The sequence below is a fragment of the Rhinolophus sinicus genome, linkage group LG16, assembly GCF_036562045.2.
Source record: "Rhinolophus sinicus isolate RSC01 linkage group LG16, ASM3656204v1, whole genome shotgun sequence".
Classification (NCBI taxonomy): domain Eukaryota; kingdom Metazoa; phylum Chordata; class Mammalia; order Chiroptera; family Rhinolophidae; genus Rhinolophus; species Rhinolophus sinicus.
In genome coordinates this window covers 32,720,972-32,739,296 of record NC_133765.1, presented here as the reverse complement: position 1 = coordinate 32,739,296, position 18,325 = coordinate 32,720,972, and the positions used below count along the sequence as shown (strand labels likewise).

At 36.2% G+C, this 18,325-nt stretch overlaps 1 protein-coding gene and 2 pseudogenes across 26 annotated transcripts in view; 2 read left to right on the top strand and 1 right to left on the bottom strand.

The window, feature by feature from the left end:
- ATXN2 (ataxin 2) overlaps positions 1–18,325 on the bottom strand; it is a 100,407-nt gene that overhangs the window by 61,517 nt on the left and 20,565 nt on the right. For all 26 annotated transcript variants that reach the window (XM_074321354.1, XM_074321343.1, XM_074321339.1 and 23 more), the window contains exons 2-5: positions 6,471–6,507; positions 5,241–5,300; positions 4,685–4,756; positions 3,970–4,120 (exon numbers count right to left, since the gene is read on the bottom strand). In XM_074321354.1, the coding sequence (XP_074177455.1) occupies positions 3,970–4,120; positions 4,685–4,756; positions 5,241–5,300; positions 6,471–6,507 (320 nt within the window). The remainder of the gene's footprint in view (positions 1–3,969; positions 4,121–4,684; positions 4,757–5,240; positions 5,301–6,470; positions 6,508–18,325) is intronic.
- On the top strand, positions 9,996–11,678 carry LOC141569261 (RNA transcription, translation and transport factor protein pseudogene; annotated as a pseudogene).
- On the top strand, positions 10,269–10,396 carry LOC141569308 (U6 spliceosomal RNA; annotated as a pseudogene).

Here is an 18,325-nt window from a genome sequence, read left to right as displayed (position 1 = left end):
TATATATGATTTTTCACTTATTGTGACAAAGGAACTGGAAAGCAAAAGTGACTCTTCAGGCTAAATCCAAGGTGAATGGTCACAAAGAAGGAATTAAGTGAAATTACACAATATTAGATTACAGTCAAAGCATGAGTTTAGAAACAAAGTATGTTCTATGTTATTTCACCAAAGTCAGTATAGTATATATTTTTGATCAGCCCTAACAGCCCAAATAGAGTAGGAAAAATTATCTAGGACTAGATAGAGTTGGCAAACTTTTTCTGTAAAGGACCAAGACCGTCAATATTTTTGCAAGCCATCGAGTCTCTATTACAACTACTCCCCTCGTATCACTGTAGCATGCACGCAGCCACAGACAACGCATAAGGAATGGGCATAACTGTTACAATAAAACTTTATTTACTGATAGATGGATTTGGCCTACAGACATTAAACGTGTTGATCCCTGTTCTCTAGACTGAGAATACTACAAAGGAAATAAAGCAGTAGAAATAAACATAAGGGAAAAGGGGATAAGGAACTAGAAGATGCAGAACTAAAATATAGTTGAGTTGGGATATTAAATCAAAGAGCAAAATATGAATAAAAGAGCAATAGGCAGAGCAGCAAGAGAAAAACCAAGTGAGAAAGGCACATGGGAAAAAGACATGAAACCAACTTAAAAAGCAAATTGAAATAATATGCCAATTCCAAGGCAGACAGATGCAGAGACAAAGGCAGCTGAATGCCCTAAAAAAATAGATGGCAAAATGAAGAGGGGGGAAATGAAAGTATCCCAGATCTGTCTGCAATGGAATTCAAATAAACGATAAAACACTAATTTTCCAATCCTAATCTGATGATTTCTTCCAATTACATGTGCAAAAAGGAAGCCACAGCTTCAAATATAAAGCTACTTTTCATTTTGCCCATAAATCAGAATGGTACACGTGTAACATTCAAGAGAACAAATGAAACTTATACACCATATCATAAGAAGATATCAATGATTTCTAGGCTTCTTATAAATTTGCATGTGTATGAACATGACAAGTTTTAAAGTTTACTGAAATCAATGACGTTAGCATTAAGAACTTAAAAGCCATACTGACCTTACTAACTTTAGAAAGTTCCTTAAAAAATAAAACCAAAGATTTAAAAAAGAAAAGAATCTTGAACAACGTACAAATCTGCATGTTATACTGAGTAGAAATTTTGGTTTTCACTTTTGGCTTTATTTGTGGGAAAACCCTTTAAGGTAAATGCAGACTTAGTCTGACACAGTTCAGCTAAACAACAAATCAGACTGCCTAACTGATGTCACTACAGGACAATGTTGAAGAACATGACTTGGAGTTTGAGAATGCTGGATTTGTGTCCTCACTTTACCAAGTTACTTGGGTCTTAATTTCCTCATCTACATATCTACATGTAGATAAGAATCTACCCACGTCAGAAAGAAGTTGTGATGATTATATGGAACCAGTGCACATAAAACACTTAGCACAGAGTCTGACATACAGAATGTGCATTCAAATTTTAGTTAATGTTATCTACTTTAAGAATTGACAGGATTATCACGAAGAAAATTACAAAAGCTCAGAAAGGAAATAAATTTCCATCTTCACTCATTCACGTCTATTAATCCTTAAAAAAAATAAGAAACAAACCACTTCAATCCATCTGCTCATTTAAGATGGAGAAAAGGAGTATCAAACTGATACCAGCAAAAACTATTCAAGACAATCTCTAATGCGGAGAAATAAAGGACACTGTGAAGAAAGGAAATAAAGTACAAATCCCCGAGACCCCCAGAACAGAGCCATTCCTAGGATCTGATATGAAACCAGGGGTTTCACATCCCTGACTGCACCTCAGAATCACACTCCCAAACCCTCTTCCAGGCTATTATAGTTAAGTCAGAATCTCTAGAAATGAGAACTAGACATTTTTAGAAATTCCATGGGTGATTCAAATATGAGCCCAGTATTAAGAATCAATGGTCAAACCCTACCTACTTTCATTTACTCAAGACTAGGAATCTGAATAAGTCTTTTAATACGCAGTCCTAAATTGCTTAATTTTTATAATTAATGAAGCATGCCAATTAATTACTCTAAAAAAGTTTTCTCTATACTAATAGCATCTCCATAATAATACTTTTATAAAGGGCAACTTCTGCCAGGATAGTGTTAAGAATCTGGCTTAAGGGACCTGAAATCCTAAACATATGACACAATACTATTTTCAGACTATTATACACGGGACGTAATTGTATAATTCACTAAACCACTACAGTCTTTAAATAAAATACCTGAAATTACTCCACTACTGTATGTCCTCAACAAGAAAACTATATTTTTATGTATATAACAAACTACATTCATTCCTTTACTGAGTGTACTTAAAAAACTGTCAAAGCTATTGCTCTGATCTGTATTTTCTTGGCTTTCCACAATGAACACAAATTACTTGAGAAATAAAAGCATAATAAAATAATAAACAAAAATTTAAAAGCTAATTTAAGAGAATCAAAAAATGGGATGCCATAATTATCTCAAGTAATAGTTCCCATTCCAAATTTAGGAAATGCCAATTCACTTAAGAATCAAAACTAAAGTATACTGTGAATGGCTGTTAGCTAAATGGCCTGGTACCCAATAGAGTAGGGAACATTTTGTTGTTGTTGTGGCCAATACTTTTTCCAGAGTGCTATGTACTAAATTCAACTAAAATTTTATTTTCCCCTTTGGCTTATGCCCAACGTTGATTTTCAAATTTAAAATAGTGAAGAACTGCAATAGTATAGTATAATTTTGTGCTCCTAGAAATAAACAAGATCAACTCCAAAGGTAGAAACTAAAAAAAGATTTGTTGCCTTGTACAGGCCACTGAAGGACTCTTAGACAAAGAGTTGTTGATCAAAGAAGACACAGACATTTGAGAAGATACAAGTACAGAACATAGTGCTTTCATTAGCACTGCAAAGCAGTTACAGAGTACCTAGCACCGCTAGCTTCTGAAAAAGCATGTCAACTATAGGTAAGAACACTGTTAAGAGGTCCTAGAAAAAAGCTTTAACTTTCAGGTGGCTCATAACTTCTAAATAATAGCGTAGAAACATTAGCATAACGAAAATAGCTGTTTCATGACTGAATCATGAAAACTAAAAATTGTTGTGAACTACAATTTGCCATAAAACTGACTAAAGAATTTGATTAAAGAAAAATCAATTAAAGGCTAAACAAGGTAAAAAATTTTAGAACCAAATTCAAAAACTTTCCTAGAAGAGTCTTTGAATACGTTATTGAACACTCAGCACAGCAGTGTGCTCTCCAAATGAGTAATAGCAATTCCTGTTTTTCTCCTCAACAAACACTTAAAAATATACTAAATTTTAATATAACTACATCATCACTTTCATATTCTCAAAACATGGACCCATACTCTGAATGTCCTTTTACACATACGTGTTCACCTTCTTTACCATTTTCATCTTCATTAGACAGTCGTTTTCTATCCATAGCTCTCTGCCTTTCTCCCTTAGCCCTGTGTTTTTTATTTCTTTCCAGATTATAAAACTAAAGCATTTATAGAACTATAAGCATAATAAAACTATAAACGTTATTTATAAGCATTATAAAACGAAAAATTTACAAACTAAAGCATTGTAGAACAAATGGGACAAGAAATATTCCAGTTGAGTATAATCAGTAGCATTCTTAACCACGAAATTGTAGAAAATCCTTTACAAACTATTTTACTAGAACACAAACTCTCATTATTTATTCTACTAAAAATACTAATCTTCCACTGAAGTTTTAAATACTTTCCAACAAAATTGCAGTAACATTCCCATTTGTCTTAATCAAGTTATTCTAAAAAGCCCATATTTCTTTTTTTTTTTAAAGTCCATATGATCAATGTAGAGAGTCTGCTTGAATAATCTTATAAATCATGAAACATATTTAGGAGATCAAAACTCACCTCTTCTTGCGTAACTGGAGTCCATATCTTTAAACTGTACCACAACAAAGTCTGAACATTTGAACAGAATACTCTCCATTATTTCTTCACGTTTTGGCCCTGAACTGGATTCTGTACTTTTCTCATGTGCAGCATCAAGTACCAAATCACACTAAAATGAAAAACATGAGTAAATATTCAAACATTTATAAAATAAAATTTGACAGAAACTCTTCAGCACAGCAGGGTACTAATTCTTATATGCTTTTGACAAAAATAATCCATCTTATAGAACCTTATAATCATTTCTTTTTCTCAGAAATTCCTGTTATCCATTCCATCATTCAAAAATCCTCTCTTCTAGCATGATCTGTCTTCAGCATATTAATAGTGTTAAAGGGGAAATAATGAACTACCCAGTCCCTCTTCTAGCTCACAGTGTTTGAAAAGGCCAAAATATTTTAATAGGCACAAAAAGCAAGAAGTCTTTTTGACTACATAAACAGACTATAAAACAATCACTTTTTTAAATTTAAGAACAAAATCATTCAAAGTCGTTTTAAAAAGCGATTTAAAGGTAAAGCACTGAGCATGAAAATGTGACAAACATACCCACCTCACAACTATAAATTGTTAAATCAGAAACTACTAGACACTGTCTGGAAGCCATACAAACTATACAGCAGTTGATGATTCATGGGGTTTCACATTTAACAAAGAAAAGAGTAAAAATTACCTTAGGACTGTATGTTTTAAAAACTCCTTCATATATACCTCCGTTTTTCACTTGTACTTCACATTTGGATCCCTAAAAATACACAATTAGTTTATAAAAAAAAAAAAGCATGTTACTCAGTCATAGGGGTAATTTATTTTCAATTTACTTTTTATAGCTCATCAGGCTTCATTCAACATATTAGGTATTTACTGACAATAAAAAATTTTAAAACATCAACAATACACTGAATTCTCAAAATGCTTCAGGAGGACCTGCTCACAGTTTGCAGTATGAACTTAAGTACTGAAGTTAAGTATTTCGTACTCCAGTTTTATTAGGTGACAAGATAATGCACTAAGGACAACTACTACTATTTTGTACACAGCAGCTTGACGAGAATGCTTTTCTAGTGAGTTACAATAACCGGGGTAGAGTTCTAATCGCTTTTTTCTAAATTATCCTAATTAAACATAACCTAAGAAATGTTATATAATTATTCATCTACATTTTAATTTTATGAAATTACTTTATTCCACTCCCAAGGCAGTTTCTCCCCAATAATCTGATCACTTACAACAACTGACGTAAGTATATGAACCATCCTCATATTTGCATAGATTCCATCAAAAGAAATCTGGAATATTAAGGAAACATTATTAGCCATCAATATTTATCCTTGTATACACATTAAAGTTAACATTTATTTTGCTACAAAACATTTAGTTAGATTTGTAATACCATACGTTTTGCTTCCTTAGAGAATAGAAGCTTAAGTTTTCGAAAATGAAATCAGTCATATCAACTAACAATGCTTTCACTATATATGACACAAAAAAGCAAAAGTGAACTTGCATGTATGAGAAAGACAAAACTATAGGAACAGAAGACAAATCAATGGTTGGGGGAACAGGGTTCACTACAAAATGGGATGAGGGATTTTTGGAAGTGATGGAGCTGCTCTATTATCTTGACTTGAGTTGATGGTTACACGATTGTATGCATCAAAACTCTCAAACCTGTAAAGAGGGTTAAGATATCTTAGTAAATAAATGGGGTGGAATTGGGGCACCTTTGTAGAAGACCCTTGCTATCTTCTCTCAGCTTATATTCATCAGTGACCGTGCTCTAGGGACTAACCGGCCACACAACTGCTTATTACATACTACACAGCGTGTGCCCTCCTGATTCTAAAGAAGAAAATCTGTCCAATAAAGTCTCAAAAATTAGTGACAGCTTCTTATTTATTTCTTCTACCACATGGAACTTACAAGTTCTCCCTTTTGTGCCTAGTTTAATTTCACTGATAAAGTTCCAAAATTGAAAACCAAAAGGCCCTAGCCAAAGGAAAAACATGAAATAAATGATAGCACATTAATTCAAAATCAAAAACCTAAATAGCTGAGCAAACTCCAGTTCTGGTGTCCCATTTATCTTTTAGGAGTTACTCATTCAGATTTGCCTTCAGTTATTTATAAAAGAACAAATGACTTATTATTATGCATGAAAAATATTTACTTTTTATGCAGAGTCATCATCAAAAACAATACATACAGTTAACAATTTTGATCTAGAAAGGATATCTCATACAAAACTCAAGATAAGGAATTTTTTTCCCTTGGCTTTTGGCCTATGGTTTAGAAATCACATTTTAGGGGCACCCCCATTTGGGACCCCCTCCCACTCGAGAGCTCTGAGCCTTTGCTTTTAATAAACTATCCTCTTTACCAAAATAAATAAATAAAATTTTTTAAAATCACATTTTAGTTACCAATTTTTCCAAACAAATAACATTCAAGTTACTCACCGAAGACTGAGGCAGTCCTTTGCTATTGTTTCGACCTCTGAAAAGATTAAATATTATTTTTATTAAATTCAACAGGCTAAACAAGCTAAAAAATATTTTAAAATTTAAAATATCTTATATTTCCATTCAAATACAGCACAGGTAATCTATGGGGTTGGACCTCTAATAGTACGTATAAAAGCTACCGAAGCACAGCTCTGTGCTTTGCTGGCTCAGAGGCCCAGAACAGTATGGGTCATGGAAAGGAGGAAGAAAGAACAAAAGTGAACATGATCAAAATCAAATAAATGAAGTAAAAATAAAAACAGACTACTGGAAGAAATAACCAATACTAACTACAATAATCTTTACTCAAAAAGTAACCAATCACTCTGTTATAAAAAGCTACTCAGGTGCAAAATATAAATTTTACTGCTGACTTGAATGACATTAGGTCACCTCCCATATTTTCCCCTAACCTCCAGAAATAGGTACTATATTTACAACTGCAAAAAAAATTTGAAAATAAGTTAAATCATTCAAAGCACTTTCACTTCTAATAAGTGCTTCTGTCAGAATCTATATAACAGAGCCTTTCCCTGCCGACCCCTCCCTCTGAAACAATGCAGTAAACCAAAGTTGGCTGTCAATTAATTTCCAGTAATGTGGACTCCATTTCAAGTTAATTTAATTATAGAACATAATATACCCTAAGGCTTGTTCCATTGGAAAAGATTAGGCCCCTATGAAATGATAAAAACATTAATAAAGTGAAATGTTATATTCCTCATAAACATTAGTTAGTCTGGAATAACAGGACTGGAATTTCATTTTAATAAAATAATCACAACTCTCAAATTCAACTACAAACTTAAAACATTCAAAGACGGCCGGCCTAGGAGTTGAGTGCCCTGCTCCTAATGCCGAAGGCTGCCTGTTCGATTCCCACATGGACCAGTGAGCTGCGCCCTCCACAACTAGATTGAAGACAACCAGCTGCTGCTGAGCTTCCTGAGTGGCTGCCAGATGGCTCAGTTGGTTAGAGCGCAAGCTCTCAATAAGGTTGTCGGTTCAATTCCCACTTGGGATGGTGGGCTGCGCCCTCTGCAACTAAAGATTGAAAACAGCAACTGGACTTGGAGCTGAGCTGCACCCTCCACAACTAGATTGAAGGACAACAACTTGGAGCTGATGGGCCCTGGAGAAACACACTGTTCCCTAATATTCCCCAATAAAAGTAATAATAATAATAATAATGTCTTGGACCACATCACTTCTGAGACTCCTTCCATTTCTAACATTCTGATTCTGTAACTGCTCACACAGCAGAGAGAAATTCCTAAAGTCTAAGGAATATGACCAATAACTTATCATTTATAGAACTTACTACCAACCAGACACTATGGTAAGCATGTCAAATCTCTCAACCCTACATTATAGGGGTGAGGAAATGGAACCTTAGCAGTTAAACATCTTGACCAAAATCAACCAGTTCATGAGCAGTAGAGCTGGTATTTGAATCAGGTGATCCAAAGTCCAGACTTTTCATTTCTAGGTTATGCTGCCTCTCTGAAATTACATCACAAGGAATAAAAGTAACCTCACAATTAAGCCTACCTGAATTTCTACATTTTTCAAACATCATTTGAATTTATTGGGTTTTTCTATTTATTTGCTGTCTCTAGCCAAAGACTAAAAAAATGGCTAATTCTTTCTTAGAAGGAGTATCTTATCTAGTGGTTGCTAAGATGACAGTTAAAAGACTTAAACAAATGCCACCAATTTAATGTTCTTAAACTCATGTGACATCCTCACAAAACTATTTAAGAGTTTAAAAAATAAAACTCCATTATAGAAGTCTCATTATTTTTTTATTTATATATTTAAATCTTTGACTAATAAAGAGCAAGGGGTTCGACAATTGAATTTACTCAGAACAAATAGTTCAATAGGGAAAGTAATAAAAGACAGTGATATAAAGTGGTCGAGTGTAGAAAGCACTGGTTTCCATTGATCTACCAGGTGGTTGGACACCAAAGGAGAATGTCAGCGTATCATAGCAGCAGTCTCTGAAACTGAGAAAAGCCCAAATTCATTCTTGTAGTTTTCTTTTGGGATCCACTCAGATTATGCTTTACTTTTATTTTTCTTTAATATTTTGAAACAAAGCATCCTAATATTTCATAACAACAAAACTTGAACCACAAAAAAAGCCAAGATTATATTCTAGTCCTAAATGTACTCATAGGATGGGTCAGATTTAACAAAACAACAATATGCAGGATTCCGAGCTTTTAATAGTTAAAATATGAGGTTAAATTGTGGTTCAAAATGCCAAATTAATATAAAGAAACTTATAAAAATAATACAGCGTTTATAGTGCTTCAAAATAATACAGGAGGGAGGAAATTGATGGCGTTGTGATAAGGCTGGCATGAGTTGGTAAGTGTTGAAGCTAGGTGACAGCTATAGAGGAGTTAATTATATCATTCTGCCTGCTTTTTACAATCTCCCTAACTAAAACAAAAAGTGCTGTCTGATGTGATGCAATTGGAACCTGGGTTTAATCAAATTTGCAAATCTCCCAGTTTACAGGAAACATGGGGTAGAAGAATATATTAAGTGAGACCATGAGGTTACAAATCAGTAAATCCAGAATGTGGTTAATGCAGTATAACCAGTGACAGTTTCTTCAACAAATAAGTGGCAAGAGGAAGAAAAAAAAAACATGGAGGGAGGAAAAATTTGTATAAATTTAAAGATACACATAAATCAAAAGTTAAGTGTGACTTCCCAATTTCAAAACATTACAAAGCTACAGTAATCAAAATAGTATGGTACTGGTGTAAGGACAGACATAAAAACCAGTGGAAAAGAATAGAGGCCAGAAATAAACCCCCACATATACGGGCAATTAATTTTTAACTAGAGGGTCCAGACCATTCAATGAGGAAAAGATGGTCTTTTCATCAAATGATTCTGGAAAAACTGAATATCCACGTGCAAAAGAATAAAGCTGAGCCATTACCTTACATGACATATAAAAATTAACTTAAAATGAGTCAAAGACCTAAATTTAAGAGCTAACACTATCAAACGCTTAGGGAAAAAAAACAAAGTCTTCATGATCTTGAATTTAACAACTGTGACACCAAAAGGATAGGCAACCTAAGAAAAAAATATATTAATAGATAAAAAGGACTTAATGAAAATTAAAAACTTATGTGCAAATGATGCTATCAGAGTGAAAAGACAACCCACAGAATCGGAGAAAATATTTGCACATCACATACCTGACAAGGGGTTAATATCCAGAATACACAAAGAACTCCTACAACTAAACCACAAAAAAATACAACCTAATTCAAAAATGGGCAAGACTTGGCCCTCACATTGCGTCTCCAGTGCGTGTGCGCAGGCACCGCCTCGCCTCTCTCCCGGCAGAAGCCTGAAGCCCGGGGAACCAGAGCGAGAGGCAGGGATGATGTTCCGACACAAGCTGAGGGGCCCCTGACTACCACGACCCTGCTGGCTTCAACTACAAAGATGAAACAGAATTTAGAAACTTTGTTGTCTGGCTTGAAGACCCGAAAATCAGACACCACAAGACTGAAGACAGAGGTAATTTAAGAAACATCCACAGCAGTACCTGGCCCAAGTTCTTTGAAAAGAATCTCAGGGCGGCCGGATGGCTCAGCTGGTTAGAGCGCAGTGCTCATAACACCAAGGTCACCGGATCGATTCCCCCATGGGCCAGTGAGCTGCGCCCTCCACAACTAGATTGAAAACAATGACTTGACTTGGAGCTGATGGGTCCTGGAAAAACAGTTCCCCAATATTCCCCAATAAAAATTAAAAAAAAAAAAAGCATCTCATAGTGCTCACCCCTGCGAGCATGGCCCCTGCTCAAGGATGACATGTAAATCCGTGAAGCGTTCCATATTTTTAAAAGGGGATCAAATATATGGTAATGGAAGAACTGACTTTGGGTGGTGAACACACAACATGACGTATAGACGATGTATTACAGAATTGTACACTTGAAACCTACATAACGTTACTAACAATTATCACCCCAATAAGCTTTATTTAAAAATATTTGGACTGAACCAATAAAAAAAAAAAAAGAAAGAAAAGTATCTCAGATATGTTAATCGTCCTTTCAAGATTCAAGATGACAAGAAACAATTGACTGGCTTCTTGGTTTAATGATTAGGCTTGAATATGGAGATAAGACTGAAAAATAAAAGGACGTGGTGGTACCTGATAATACAAAAAATGCTGACAATGCAACTAAAAATGCAGAGCCACTGATCAATTTGGATGTTAGTAATTCTTATTTTAAGGCTAGTGTAATGGCTTTGGCTTTCTTCACATTCAGCATGGTGATTACCTGATAATGCTTACGGAAATTCACATTTTGATCCAGGAGAGCCTGACACAGGATGCAGTTGCTAAAGCAAATCACACAAAAGAGGGCTTGTCTATTGCTTTAGAGAAGCATATTCTTGGTTTTGACACAGGAGATGCAAATCTTGATGAAGCTGCTTAAATTCTACAATCGCTGCACACAGAAGAGCTCAGGGAGCTACAGACAAAAATTAATGACGCCATAGTAGCTGTTCAGGCAATTACCGCCGAGCCAAAGGCAGACCACAGACTGGGGAAAGTTGGAAGATGAACATTTTAGGATTTCAGCCTCTCACCTACTTAGTACAATTGGGAACCACGTACACTCTGGCATGTGTCTGGAAATCAACTGTCACATTTTTCGAGTGTAGAGTCCTAGAAAATTGACTATATTCTAGAGATTTATCATCATTGCTTTTTCTTTAATAGAATTCGGGAAAGTGAAGAAAAATATATGGGCAAGACTTCAATAAACTTTTCTCCAAAGAAGTTACATAGTTACCCAAAAAGCACATGAAAAAGATGCTCAATATCACTAGTCATTAGGAAACATTAGGAAACTGCAAATCAAAACCAATGAAGTTACCATTTCACCTCTACTAAGATGGCCATTATAAAACAAACAAAAAACCAGAAAATAACATGTTGGCAAAAAGTGGAGAAATTGGAACCCTTGTGCACTGCTGGCTTGTGGGATTGTAAAATGGTGCGGCTACTGTGAAAAACAGTATTGCAGTTCCTCAAAAAAAATTAAACATAGAATTACTATATGATCCAGCAATTCCACTTCTGAATATACAGAGGATGCGAAAAAATGTATAAACAGTTTAAGAAAACTGTATTAATATTGTAATAACATATATCAAAAACAAAAGATGAATACAGGTCCCGTTTGACTTCTGCAATGACAAGACGTGCTCGGAGTGGTTCCCATCAGCGTCCAGACACTTCTGATGACGGTGAACTACTGTTTGAGCAACATTGACCAGTGTCCACCTGTATACATTTTTTTCTGGCACTCCCGGAATACCCCAAATGATTGAAAGCAGGGATTTGAACAGACATTTGTATACCAATGTTCACAGTAGCATTATTTACAATACACAAAAAATTGAAATGTCAACTGATAAATGAACGAATAAACAATCTGGTACATTCATAAAATGAAACATTATTCAGCCATAAAAACAAACAAAGTTCTGATACATGCTACAACATGGATGAACCCTGAAGACATGCTAAGTGAAATAAGCCAGATGCAAAAGGACAACTGTTGTACAATTCTACTTATATGAGGTATGTTAAGTAGTCAAACTCATAGACAGAAAGTAGCATAGTGGATGCCAGGGGCTGGTTGGAATAGGAAGCAACTGCTCAATGGGTATAGACAGGGCTTCCTGTTGGGGTGTAAATGTTTTGGAACTTCACAGAAGTGGTGGTACCACGACAATGTGAATGTACTTTTAATACCACTAAACTACATTTAAAATGGTTATACTACTCAGCCATAAAAAAATGAAATATTGCCATTTGCAACAACACAGATGGATCTTAAGAGAATTACGCTAAGTAAAATAAGTCAGATAAAAAAGGACAAAAACTGTAAGATTTCATTCATGTGTGATATAAAACCAAAAAAAAAGTAACGAAAAAACAAGCAAAAAAAGAACTCATAGATACAGATAAGAGAATGGTAGGGACAGGACAAAGAGGGCAACGTGAAGGAAGGAGACTAGACTTTGGGTGGTGAGTACACAGCAAGAGTATACAGATGTTGTATTATAAAGTTGTACACCTGAAACTTATGTTATTAACCAATGTTACCCCAATAAATTTAATAAAAATAATTTTTAAAAATGGTTAAAAGTTTTTTATGTTATGCACGAGGTCGGACAATTAAGTTTGAGAACTCATCCTAGAAAAAGTGCTACATACCTCACTGCTGAATATCACTATGGTCACCTTAGAAGTACTCCCCTTGGGAAGCTATGCACTGACACCAATGCCTAGTCCACTCTGCAACGCAATTTTGGAACTCTTTCTGGAATGGCCATCAGAACTATCGTAGTATTAACCTTGATGTCCTAAATATCATCAAAATGTCTTCCTTTACCTTCAGGTAAAGAAAGAAGCCACTGGGGGCCAGATCAGGTGAGTAGGGAGGGTGTTCCAATACAGTTATTTGTTTACTGGCTAAAAACTCCCTCACAGACAGTGCCGTGTGAGCTGGTGCATTGTTGTGATGCAAGAGCCATGAATAATTGAAAAGTTCAGATCGTCCAACTTTTTCACGTGGGTTTTTCAGCACTTCCAAACACTAAACTTGGTTAACTGTTCAGTTGGTACAAATTCACAATGAATACTCCCTCTGACATCAAAAAAAGACTAGCAACATAGTTGCAACAAGTTCGGGAACTAAATTTCAATGTAATCATTCTGTAATCAAGGGTCAGCAAACTAGAGCCCACAATCCGTTTTTGTATGGCCTTTAAGGTAAGTATGGTTTCTGAGTTCTTAAAAAGTTGTTTTTAAAAAAAGAAAGAAAAGCCAAGAAGAATATGCATCAGAGAAATTCCATGGCCCATAAAGCCTAAAATACTATCTGGGTCATTACAAGACATCTGTCGACTTCTGCACTGAATAAAATGTGACTGCAGTGTCAATAACTGCCAATTTAAAAATAAAGTCTATTGATGTTTTACATGAACCAGTACTTCTAAAAGAAACTTCTCCATAGTATTAAATACTTTTCATTAAAGTTTAATGTATACATAATTGATAAATGTCATAAAAGTACTGTTATTCTCATTTAATTATTTTTAAGCTTCACAACAGAATTCAATTGAGGTTGGTCCACCTATTGAAAAAAAATCAAAGTATTTTATTACTGTATATTTGATGACAATGCTACAAGCAAGTTGCACAAGGGCAGGAAGTTTGTACTGATCACTGAATCAAAACCATCTATCATAAAATGATGAAGGGTTAAACTGTAGATTAACGTAGACTTGAAACACATCAAACAACTTGTGGACCTCATGTGAATTCGGAATAGAACAAACTGTAAAAGAAAAAATGACGAGACATTCAAACTGGACGTTCTAACTTGTGTGATAACGGCAAGAAAAAGAAACAAAAGGCACAAAGATTGGACAGGAAGAAGGAAAACTATGTTTAAAAGACAACGTGATCATTTATGCAGAAAATCCTAAGACAATATATGAAAAAGCTACTATAAATAAGAGAGCTTAGCAAGACTAACTAGAAATGGACCAATGACCTAACCATGAAAGGTTTAAATAAAACTTTTAAAAGAAAACATGGGAGAAAATCTCCATGACTTTGTGTTAGAAAAAGATTACAGACACGACAGAAAAAATACAAACCATAAAAGCAAAAAATTGATAACTTAGACTTCATCAAACTTTGAAATATTCTATTCTTTGAAAGACACTGTTAAGAAAATCAAAAGTCAATTCACAGACAAAATACTTGCAACACATATGTCTGATAATGGACTCATTTAACCAAATATGATTTATTGGGTAAAATTAAAGACGGACACTACCAACTGTTAGAGAGGATGCAGAGCAACTGAAACTCATACACTGCTGGTGGGAAAGGAAAATGGAACGGCCATTTTGGAAAAAAGTTTGGCAGTTTCTTATAAAGTTAAACATACTTATACAACCTAGCAATCTCATTCCTAGGTAATTATTCAAGAGCAATAAATGAGAATGTTCAAAGCTGATTTATTCATAATAGCCCAAAACTGAAAACAACCCAAATGTCCATTATCTGGTGAATGAATAAACAAACTGCAGTAGTACAGTCAGCCCTCTGTATCAGTGGGCTCCACATCTGCAGATTCAACCAGTGGCAGATAAATATTTTTAAAAGTTAGGTTGTTGCTGACGTATACTACATAGTTAGGCCTACAATGGTTGCATCTGTACTTAAATGTACAGACTTTTTCTTCCTTGTCATTCCCTAAACAATACAGTATAACAACTATTTATATAGCGCTTACAGGGTATTAGGTATTACAAGTAATCTAGAGATGATTTAAAGTATACGGGAGGATATGCGTAGGTTATATGCAAATACTATGCCATTTTACATAAGGGACTTGAGTATCCACAGATTTGGGGATGGAGGAGTGTCCTGAAACCAATTCCCCGTGGATATGGGGGGGGGGGGAGTGTACACCCTTAACAATGGAATACTAGTCAATTATAAAGTTAAAAATTACTGATACATGCTGCACACATGGATGAAATTTCAAAAGTACTGTTCTAAGTGAAAAAAGCCAGACACAAAAAGCTACATAATACATGATTCCATTTATCTGACATTCTGGAAAGGTAAATCTATAGATACAGAAATCAGATCAATGACGCTCAGGGACTAAGGGTGAAAAGAAGGGATTTAATATAAAAGCACTGAAGGAATTTTACAGGATGGTATCTTTAATTGTGGTACTCATTAACATGACTCTACACATTTGTCAAAACTCAAAAAACTTTACATAAGGTGAGTTTACTATTCTATAAATCATACCTCAAAAAACCTGCCACTCCCCAAACTAAAGGCAGATCCAAAGAAACACCTAAAATGTACACATAAAAAAATGACTGAATTTTATGGTATGCAAATTATAACTAAATAAATCTGGATGTTAAAAACTCAGTACATTGTACATTTTAAATTGGTGAATTTCACTGTATGTAAATTACATCTCTGTAAAGTTTTTTGTTTCAGGTGCACGGTGTATTAGTTAGATATTTATGTAATGTATGAAGTGAACCCCCATAAGTCTAGTACCCATCTGACACTATACATAGTTTTTACATAAAGTTGATTTTTTAAAAAGAGACAAAAAAATATGAACTTACTGGACATTAAATAATACTCAGGAATTAATGTTAATTTTTACATGTGATAATGGTATTTTTTTTTAAACTTCCATTCTCTTACAGAGATATATATTGAAATATTTACAAAAGAAATGACACGTCAGGAACTGCTTCAAAATAATCTGGGGAAGCTACAGTGCGGTGCTGGCATAAGGACAGATACACAGATCAGTGAAACAGTATTAATAATACAGAAATAAACTCTTACGTGTATGGTCAACAGGTTTTTAAGAAGAGTGCCAGAACAATTCAATGGGGGGCACTCAATGAGGGGAGGAACAGTCTTTTCAAAAAATAGTGTCAGGACAAGTGGATATTCATATGCAAAAGAATGTACTAGTTGGGCCCCTCCTCACATCATATATAAAAATTAAGTCAAAAACGTAAATATAAGAGCTAAAACTATAAAACTCTTTAAAAAAAATAGAGTAAATCTTGGATTTGGCATTGGATTCTTAAGACATGACACTAAAAGCACAAACTACATATGAAAAAATAGATGAATGGAAATTGATCCCTAAAGAGCTTTTCAGTTGCAAAGGACAACATCAATACACCAACAGCAGAAGAAACAAATATTAGGGGACTGTAGGTAAATATTACTGAAGAGATCTCAGGCATTCCCTAACCCAGGAAACCCAAAGCACCAGGACCCCCAAGCGCAGTGCTTAAAAACAGAGGGCATACTAAAACCCAAAGGGCTACTCTACCACTTTTCAGACAACTCTGTTTAAAATTCTGACTCAGCCACTTACTGTGGCTCAGGAAGGTTACTTAACCACTCTGGTCCCGTTTGATTATCTCTAAAATGGAAATAAGTCACAAGGTTGTTGAGTATCAAATACCATAACATGCAAAATACACACACACACACACACACACACACACACAGAGCCCAAACTTAATACATTATACATTTTTAAATGTGGGGTTTATTGTATGTCAATTATCCCTCACTGGAGTTGTAAAATAAAAGAGGCTAGCATAGACAAGCCCTCAAAAATTGCCATTTTAAAACTTCGTATTTAACATATTATTTATAAAACGAGTAAGGTGAACACAGCCTTGCCTTCAGGCAGCTTACACTTCAGAGGTTATGTCTAGGGCAGAAAGTTCAAAATGTATATTTTCGTATGTATATTTTATCTGTCTCATTCATCACTGGAATTAACAAGTAAAAATATATCCTAACAGATTTCCAGTCAAGATGGTAGAGTAGGTAAACGCTACCCTCCTCCCACAACCACATCAAATTTCCACTAAACTACAGGATAACCATCACGGAGAACCACCTGAAGTCTAGCGGAACAGCGGTCTTACACCTAAGGACATAGCACAAAAGCAGCCATACGGAGAATTGTAGGAGGGGCAGAGATGCCAAATGGGCTGGTCCCACATCCTCGTTGGCAGTTGAAAATCGAGAGGGATATCTTGGCTGGGGAGGTTCCCCCTGAGGGGCAAGAAGTCCCAGCCCCACACCAGGCTCCCCAGCCCAGGGTTCCAGTGACAGGAAGAGAAGTCCCCTTAATTTCTGGCTGTGAAAACCACCAGAGATTGTGGCTGAGTGAGCCAGAGGGCTACTGGAGTCCCAGGTGCTCCCCTGAAAGGGCACGTGCACAGACTTACACGCGGATGGACTCACTCACTCTGAACTCCAGCACTGGAGCAGCAGCTTGAAAGGCGCCAAGGACATACCGGGAGGAAATGAACTGTCTGGCTTCATGGCAAGGGCTGGAGGCGCAGCTTTGTCCCAGACAGAAGTGCTGGCAGAAACCACTGTTCCGTTGTTGGGGTTTCCTCCTACCCAGCTACACACAAAAGTGGGTGCCATATCTGAGTCTATGGAAGCATAGCTAAGACCTTCTGCCCTGCCCTAGTGACTCCCCGGGACCCCGCCACACTCGACTTGTGGGCCCATCCAAGCCACTTCCAGTGGCTTTTCTATTCAAACAGCCTCTCTTGGCTCAAGTTATGGACTTTCCTAAAATCTCTCAAGCTTCACAAATCCCAAACAAGCAGTGTCTGGCCTTGGCTGGCCCCATATCTCTTGTTAAGCAGCCCTAAACCCAGCACTAGCCTCAGCCAGCCTCAGTTTGCAGCTTAGCCTCCCCTGGGCACTTCCAAGCCAAGCACAAGTGGCAACCATCTGCAGATCACTCTGAAGCTCATACTAAGTGGCCCCGGGCAAGGCACAGGTAGCAGCTGACTTTGGCCGGCACCAGAGCCCCTCTCAAGAGGCCCCAGAACCAACACACCTGGTGGCCAGCTTCAGACCACACAAGAGCACTACCCAACCACCTCCACAAATGACACACCCAAAGGGCACGCTCTGCAGGAACCCTGCTGAAGCGAATCCTGCTCCCCACAGGGTCAGCCCCTGCACAACAGCACCTCCATTGTAGCCATGGCCAGTCTTCACAACCAATCAGCCTGAGAGTCAATCTCTCTCTCTGATGTGCCAAGAGCAATCAAGGCTCAACTACAACAGGGAGCACACACAACCCACACAAGAGACACACCTGGAGAACCCGGCTCAGGTGACCAAGAGAC